Source organism: Raphanus sativus, chromosome 2, assembly GCF_000801105.2.
Source record: "Raphanus sativus cultivar WK10039 chromosome 2, ASM80110v3, whole genome shotgun sequence".
Lineage (NCBI taxonomy): Eukaryota > Viridiplantae > Streptophyta > Magnoliopsida > Brassicales > Brassicaceae > Raphanus > Raphanus sativus.
Window position 1 is genome coordinate 17,805,125 of NC_079512.1, and position 8,002 is coordinate 17,813,126.

The 8,002-nt window shown below is 38.5% G+C and overlaps 2 protein-coding genes and 1 non-coding gene across 3 annotated transcripts; 2 read left to right on the forward strand and 1 right to left on the reverse strand.

Moving 5' to 3' along the window:
• Positions 1 to 87: 87 nt before the first annotated feature.
• On the forward strand, positions 88 to 194 carry LOC130508947 (small nucleolar RNA R71). The gene has a single exon (XR_008943130.1). It is a non-coding gene; the product is annotated as a small nucleolar RNA R71 (small nucleolar RNA).
• A 3,377-nt stretch (positions 195 to 3,571) lies between these two features.
• LOC108840384 (uncharacterized) lies at positions 3,572 to 4,405 on the forward strand. The gene has a single exon (XM_018613217.2). It carries the CDS (start codon positions 3,658 to 3,660, stop codon positions 4,216 to 4,218), a length of 561 nt encoding a protein of 186 aa, XP_018468719.1. The 5' UTR covers positions 3,572 to 3,657; the 3' UTR covers positions 4,219 to 4,405.
• Positions 4,406 to 5,134: 729 nt separating this feature from the next.
• LOC108839976 (uncharacterized) lies at positions 5,135 to 7,988 on the reverse strand. Its single transcript, XM_018612781.2, has 12 exons — positions 7,851 to 7,988; positions 7,643 to 7,767; positions 7,408 to 7,554; positions 7,200 to 7,330; positions 6,856 to 7,107; positions 6,497 to 6,758; positions 6,278 to 6,430; positions 6,136 to 6,191; positions 5,993 to 6,050; positions 5,778 to 5,901; positions 5,568 to 5,678; positions 5,135 to 5,464 (listed from the first exon to the last, which is right to left on the reverse strand). The coding sequence occupies exons 1-12, from the start codon at positions 7,858 to 7,860 to the stop codon at positions 5,388 to 5,390; spliced, it is 1,506 nt and encodes a 501-aa protein (XP_018468283.2). The 5' UTR covers positions 7,861 to 7,988; the 3' UTR covers positions 5,135 to 5,387.
• Positions 7,989 to 8,002: the final 14 nt, after the last annotated feature.

Below are 8,002 nucleotides of genomic sequence, written 5' to 3' on the forward strand. Positions count from 1 at the left end.
AAGAAACCATTACTAGCAGTGTCAAGCCTGTTTCTGCAAGATGGGAGAACTCCTCTGTAGAAAGTGCTAAGCAAGCTCTCCTTGCTGAAACCATGATGAGGACACTGAGCTTGGTAGTCCTTGAATCTCTCCCATGCCTCATTGAAGCTCTCTAGATTCTTCTGCTGGAAATCAGAGATCTCATTCTTTATCTTAGCTGTCCTTGAGGTAGAGAAGAATTTCTCCAAAAAGACTTCCTTACATCCCTCCCAAGTGGTGATAGTGTCACTTGGGACAGACCGCTCCCACTGATGTGCCTTGTCTCCCAAAGAGAAGGGAAACAACTTTAGCTTGAATGCATCTTCAGAGACACCATTTGTCTTGGACAAACTACAATACTGATCAAACTTGTACAAGTGATCAATAGGATCTTCAGCTGCCAGGCCATGAAACTTGTTGTGCTCAATGGTGTTGAGTAGCCCTGACTTGATCTCGAAGTTGTTGTTCTCCACCGGTGGTGCTCTGATTCCCAACCTATGACCATGAATGTGAGGGCGATCATAGGTTCCAATGGCGCGAGCTTGGCGCTGTGGGTGTTGTGGTCGAAGGTTGGCAGCTCCTTGACCATTTTCCTCTTGGGCAGCTCTCAAAGGGATCTCTCCATCTTGATTCTGGTTCTGATGGTGAGCCATATCAAAACCCAATCTGTTGAAACGAGCCTGTTGCTCCTCTTCTCTTCTTCTTCTTGTATTCTCTCTTTCCAAAGCCCGGATGTCAGGTACTAGAGGAGTGAGGTTTGTAGTCCCTCTACTTCTCAAGTTCATACACCTGAAATGAAAAAGAAAGAGGAAAAAGCAGAGCCAATATCACAATAACAATAAAAATGACTTAGTCTCAAGCAAATGACTAAATCTCAATGTCAAAATCACAATAGAACTTGGCAACGGCGCCAATTTGATGACAAAACTTTTCGGGTCCCTATCAAATGAAGTAGTATATGAGATGTCGAACCAATCCTAAGTGATTCTAAAGCAAAGGGAATGCAAGACCATGCTTAATCTAAGTGCAATCAGGTTTTCAATGATGATATGAACTAGAACTATGCTAAAGTGCAATAAAGAAACAAGCTTTCAATCAATCTAGGACAATAGGACTCATGGGGCTAGGCATTTGATTTCAAGTGATTAAGATTCAATCTAAGGGTGGCAAACTTTCAATCAATAACTTCCTTAAGTCTAGAACACTGAAATAAGCAAGCTCTATGGTCAAGAAGGATGCTCATTTGCTTTGATCAACTAGACACCAAAGGTCTTTGAACCTAAAAGATCTAAGCAATCATTAAGGATGAGTCTATTAACTATCTAAACTCCCTTAACACAATGGTCTTTGTGTAAGGTAAGTTTAGAGCAAGCTCTACTTGGTTCAGACATTTCATCAAACACCTTGTGGGTGGGAAATGTCTAGAGCTCTAGATTAAAGAGGCCAACTTTAATCTAGCATTAAGAGAAGTAGACAAGCAAGGAAACAAGAGATCTAACACTAAACACCCTTAGATCTTCACTTAATCACTCTAATCACCCTAGCCCATGAATCCAAAAGGTAACTACTCACTAATAGACATGAATAACCCAAAACCCATGGATGATTGAAGGTTAATCATGCTTAGTGGTCAAGATTGATTAATAATCACAAGAGATAGAGATGAAAAGAAGCTCAAGATTAAGTCTTTCACCAAAATAGCTAATGTGATTACAAAGAAAAACAAGATATCCCTCAAAATTAGGTCTAAAGGGTATTTATAAAAGTCTAAAAACGAGTTGGGTCAACCCAACAATCCTGGGTCAACCCAATAAAAAAGCAGTCTTTTTCGCCCGTAGCGACCTTGCTTCCCGCTACAGAGGTCGCTACAGAACTCTTCAACTCTTCAGGATCTGTAGCGACTTTGCAAGTCGCTATGGTGGTCGCTACGCTCACTCGGGTGGCCTCCTAGCGACGTGATCATGTCGCTACGCAGAGGTCGCTACGAACACTTAGTCATTTCTTGGGTTTTGGCTTCTCCCATCATAGCGACTTGTTAAGTCGCTACGCATGTCGCTATGATGGCTCGGGTTGCGTCTTAGCGACCATGCGAGGTCGCTATGCTGATGTCGCTACAGGGTTGATATGCCTCCAGTAGATTGATCATAACTCTTTTAATACATATCCAAATGACTTGAAACCACCTCCATTAGAAAGCTAACTCAATTTACTTTGTCTTCCCAAAATTTGAGCTTCAAAAGATATCTTTAAGGCCTTCATCCATGTTCATATTTCACCCTTTTGACTGAAAACCCCTCAAATGTCTTCAAAGTCACCAATAAGCATCTCCAATATCTGATTGAGACAAATGTAATGCAATGCAACCTAAATGCACTCTAAATGCATGCAAAGGAACAATATAAGGACTAGAATGAAGCTTAAAAACATGTAAATACACAAGATATCAATAAGAAACCATTTTTTTAACTCATGATTTGACATGTTTCGGCTAATAGACGGTTTTTATATATTTTATTTAAGAGACTGTTATTAGTTTTTTTTAGTTAAAATCTAAAAAAAAAGTTAAGAACCGTCTCTTAACCGAAGCTAAAAACCCCAGTTTGGTCTAAAGCTAAATTATTATTTCTTTCTTTCCTTTTACTGAAGCCAAATTATTCTTTTGAAAGTTCACTTGATAAGCTTTTAGTCAATGTGTTTGTATATATGATCGCTACATACTCTACTTTCCTTTTAATCATCAGTTGAAAAAAAACTATCATTGGATAAAAAACTAAAATGCCTGATCGTGTAGCTCATTTGGTTTGTGGGCTATGCTCCACCTCATGGGTTCGATCAAGACAGAGAATAGAGAGAGAGATAGGATAAAAAAAAAAACTAAAACAAAGATTTTTTTTTCAGATTAGTTTTATATTTTATGATGTAATTTATTGTTTTTTCTTTTTGATTAATCTGGGGTATCTCAGATCCATGGAGAGGTCAGACTAATTTTTAAGGGGAGGTGTAGCCCACAGATAGACCCTCTCTCCAGATATTCAAATGGACCCTAAAGCATAGGCTCATATCCGTGTAAGGTGACCAAGATAATTGTAACTTAGTTTCGTGCAGCAGATGAATCGAACCTGAAACGTGTTAGCGTCCCAGTCCCGTCTCCTTACCACTCGACCACAATCACTCGGTCAACTTATTGTTAACATAGAAAAAATAACAGAAGTTGCATAAGTTCCAACTTCTGTTGAAATTTTTTAGAAACTTAATTTGTATGATTTAAAGACTTGTTTCTGCCTATTTACAACTTATTACTTTCATGCATATAGGAATAAGCTAGAAGAAGAAACAAAAAATGTGATAGCCATAGCGTTATGAAAACACGGCAATATATTTGAATATGATATGATGGAAAAGACGCGCATTCAACCATATAATGTCAACCTGTATATGCACAACTGTCTGTCTATCTCCACTCCTTACATTATAAAATAATATTTCTGATAATAATTAATCTATAACTATATTTTCCACGAACATTCTCTTCTATATATATACGCTTATGTTTTCTTGGATCCTCTCCTAACACACCTCCTTTCTATTGTTTCATTGTTCTCTTCTCTACAGAATAAGTCTTCCATCTTTCTTCACTTAATGGGAAACTATGCTTCTTCCGCTCTAAGCAAAACCTCGTCCTCGTTGTCTTCTTCATCGGCGGCGAGAGTGATTCTCCCGGACGGTGAAGTCCGTCGTATTCACGAACCAACTAAAGCCGCAGAGCTTATGATGGAGATTCCTAGCTTCTTCCTCGTCGACGCCAAGTCGTTAAAAATAGGCCGTAAGCTCAACCCTTTAGCCGCCGATGACGATCTTGAACTCAGAGGCTGCCAAGTGTACGTAACTTTCCCCATGGCCCGTGCCACGTCAGCAGCCAACGCTTCGGACATGGCTAGGTTATTCGCAGCCGCCAAGAAACAGCAACGCCGTCGTGTCGGAGTCAAGTCTTCCCGTGTCGGAACAGCCGTGAAACATTGTCACAACGGAAGGGTGTCGCCGGACGGAGAAGTGGAAGACGTCGGGGTGATGTGGGCGGGATCAAAGCTGAGATTGGAAGATATCGAAGAGTTTTCAGCGGCGGAGTTTATGCATAGGATCTCGATATCAAAATCTAAGAAGCCAAAGTTAGAAACTATAGATGAAGAATCTTTGTCTTAACGTACACAAAATCAAACAAATATGGCAATTTGATTTTCTTTTTTTTCTTTTTCAAAGGTGATTTTTCTTTTGTGTATTATTTTTTGTTCATTCATCCTCCCTGCGCAAGTGGGTTTTTCTCTTTTTGTGGAATTAATCAACAGCAAGAGACATTCGAGAATGAACATGTGAACTTTTCGAAAACAAATTTCTAAATGTGTGCTTTTAGCTACTCTAATTCTTAAATTTTATGATCATAATTGTTATGGGAACTCAAGGTATATGACTATATATGATGATGATTCATGGATTATAACTGACAAACATCACGATCAATGAATAAACAAATGATTATTTATACTACGTTTTCAAGATTTTAAAACTTCCACTTGCAACTAACAATGTTGTAGTTTCCTTATGAATTCGTTAACAAATAATTGTGTGATATCATAATTAGATAAGCGTTAATGAATAATGGTCAATGGTTCGTCTTAGATGTTACAAAACGTTAATGGTACGTATTAAATGTTAAAGAAACGTTAATGGTATTTTCAAGGAAGGTGTTGAGTCATATTCTAAAGATTTAAAAGCATAAACTACTTTTTGTGATAAACATACGTAAGGCCTGCCTGACTTGCAGAAGTAATTCTTAGTGTTTTTTTTAGTAATTCTAAAATGCTTGTAATTTACTTTTCGAAAACATCTATACGGCGATCAGTCATATCCTGTAACCAACATTTAGAATAAATTTATTAAAAAAAACATACGTAATATACGAATCTGTGATTTAATATTAATTATAATAGTCATTTTTTTCACGTAGACATGTGTCATGTTGGTTACTGCAGAATGTTACACAGGGATGAGGGCTGTTAATTACTGTTATGTCAACGGATAATAATTTGTTGATCTTCACAGCAATGATTACCTGAAGATCTTGAGCTGGTACATTTCTGCATTGTTAAGAAGCTTTATTGTTTTGTTTACATTGGCCTGATTGAATATATTTTCCCACCCAAAATTCATTAAGCATTGTAGATGGAAGAGTAAAAAGAGATCCACAGAAGCATTTTTTACTTCTTTACAAGTTCAACGCAACTGATCCTAAAACTGTTACAAAAGACTAAACAAAAAGAACTTTCTATCCTCAACAGCTTCCATCGTCTTAAAAAAAAAACCTTCGTATTATCTTAAAACATGTTGTATATTGCTTCACGCGATCCAAGCCATGCCCCGTGAACAATGCTATCTTTCCACTCACTTTGCCCTGAAAATCCAACAATTACAGATTTCTGATTACACTAAAGATAAAGAAAGTAAACAAGTCAGTCAAGGAGGAAGAGGAGAAGAATCAGTGTGTAAGTAAGTACCATCAACAGCAGACCAACACACAACTGAAGGGACACTGTTGGAGAATTTATTTTCAGACAGAAGCTGACCAGATTTGATACTCCAAATGCGAGTGTAGCAGTCCTCTCCTCCTGATAACAAACATACAAAACGACCAAACAAAACTCAAATCATATCACTGCATCAAAAAGTCATGCTTGCAAACCAAAGGGTTCCTTTTCTTTAATTACCGGACATGAGGAATCTTTCTGATGGGTCTATGCCAAATTCGATGCGAGTATGAGAATTTACATGTCCTTCATATGTCTGCACAGCGACCCCTCTCTTAACCATGCGTTGATCGTATAGCTTGATCTAAGAGAAAAAAGAAGAAAGCCTTAATTAGTCTCTTAACGAAAACAATCGAAATGCTTTGACAATATGCAGACTAGTAGCTTGTACTCACCGTTCCATCCATTGAGCTTGCCATTAAGTACTGATCATAAGTTTTCAGTGTCTTCATGCTGGCAAGATAAGAAAGTAAAGAGGATTATAGAGCCATGACAACAAACAAGTAACAACATATTATGGTTTCAGTCGTTAACTAACCATGTAAGAGATGAAGGCATATATAATACATGAGATGGATTTATGTTTCCTCTGAGCTGCAAAATAACAGTTGTGTGAGGCCAATGAGAGAGACCAAAAGTTGTGACCACAACAAAGTCGTTAATTATGGTTTCAGGATTACCTTAAACCATTCCTTTTTTCTAGTAGCTTGACTGGTTCTACTACTCGATGATTGAGATCTTATCTGGTGTCTAGTGAGCCTGCCTGGTCTCTCACGTATATCAACCGACACAATGGCTCCATTCCTGAGCCCACATTGAACAATGTTCCCCTTCTGTTTATACACCAAGACATGTCAGAAGAGAGGTTCACACACCTTTGGCAAGAAGAGTTATATTACCGATTGATGAAACTGTAGGGCCAAAACATCGCTTTCGGTTCTGAGAAAGTACGAACCAGCTCCTGTTTCCAAATCAACCAAAGCAGCTCCTAGGTTGGTACCAATAGCTGCAAGACTCCCACTCACACTGCAATCAGCAGTCCATATGGTACACTCAGAGGAAACATTCCCTTGGAGGCTTCTTGGAGTGACTATGTACGGTTCCTCAGCAAGGCTCAAGATAAAAATCGACCCTCGGCCAGTTGATCCCAGTGTAGTTATCCTGTTTTTTTTTTTTTTGCTAGTGTCAAGGTTTTTTACAAACGGGAGGATCAACCGATCAAGAGAGAGAAAGCAAAAGATTAAGACAAAGAGGATACAATGCTCGCTTGACGTGGTGGGAGTTGTCAGATCTTCCAATCAACTGAATAGAAGATATACTGGATAAGGCATGTAAATGAGAGTGTGCAGGTCTCCATACAAGCCTACTAGGTGCTGCTTCCCTTACTTCTTCTGCGTTGCGAGGAAGAACAGAAACTGGTTCGCACTCGGTTCCTTCACCGTCAAAAGCTTGAGTTTCAGACTCATCAAAGGGTACTACTACTTGTCCAGGTTTGGAAACTCTCAGTATGCTGAAAGAAACAAACTTCCAAAGCATGTATAGGTTGGAATGCATTAAAAGAAAAAAAAACTGATAATTCCAGGACTCATAACATAACATTACCTCAAGCAGCCTCCATTACTGCCAGCTACTAGGATGTTCTTTGTGGTGAGGCCTTGAGATGTTTGTATATCAACCTCAAACTGTTTCAAAGCAGCATCCCCTATGTTCTCCGTTGAATCATATCTCCACACCTAAAGCATCACACGAACCATTGTTACAGTACAGTTCTATATGTAATCTTTAAGTAGAAACAAGTAGTAGTAGCTACCAGGGGGTTAGAGGCGTGTGTCTTTTCAATCTCCTCCTTGAAGTTAGACTTCTTCTTTTTATTAACAGTAATAAGACTGCCACTTAGCTCTCGGGAACAGAGTAGCTTCAATGCTTTTAGTTTGTTCCTCTTCTGATAATTAGGTTCCTGTTGAAAATTAAAATTGGGTTTACACAAACAAACAAACAAAGCCAAAGAAGCTGCAAAGACTCGAGCTTTTAAACAGTTAACTGACCTTGAAAGGCTTTGGTTGAGGCTTTTGTTTCGTAGTTTGTGAAGAAGAAGGTTTAGAACCTGGGATTGGACCTTTAATGGCGAAATATTTCTTCTTCTCCTCGTCGAAATAGAACCCAGGAAGTTCTGAAATCAAATTTTATATAAAAAAAAACCATATCAATCTCAGGAACGCAATCGAATATATTGAGAAGGAAGATGAGTCAGACCTGGTCTCATGTTTTGTCGTCTAGGCACCACCTCTGTTCTCTCTATGTTGTTCTTTCTTAACAGACTCCATTTAAACAGCTTTAGGGTTTTGTTGTTCAACGACGAAAGCTTAACCGGAAACGTATTTTTTTTTTTAATTTTAATTCAATTT

Coding starts and splice junctions, on each gene's coding strand:
- LOC108839976 (XM_018612781.2), bottom strand. Junction 7,331..7,407: donor CACACGCCTCTAACCCCCTG/GTAGCTACTACT, acceptor GTGATGCTTTAG/GTGTGGAGATATGATTCAAC. Junction 5,465..5,567: donor GTGTTGGTCTGCTGTTGATG/GTACTTACTTAC, acceptor TTGGATTTTCAG/GGCAAAGTGAGTGGAAAGAT.
- LOC108840384 (XM_018613217.2), top strand. CDS start 3,658: ATGGGAAACTATGCTTCTTCCGCTCTAAGCAAAACCTCGTCCTCGTTG.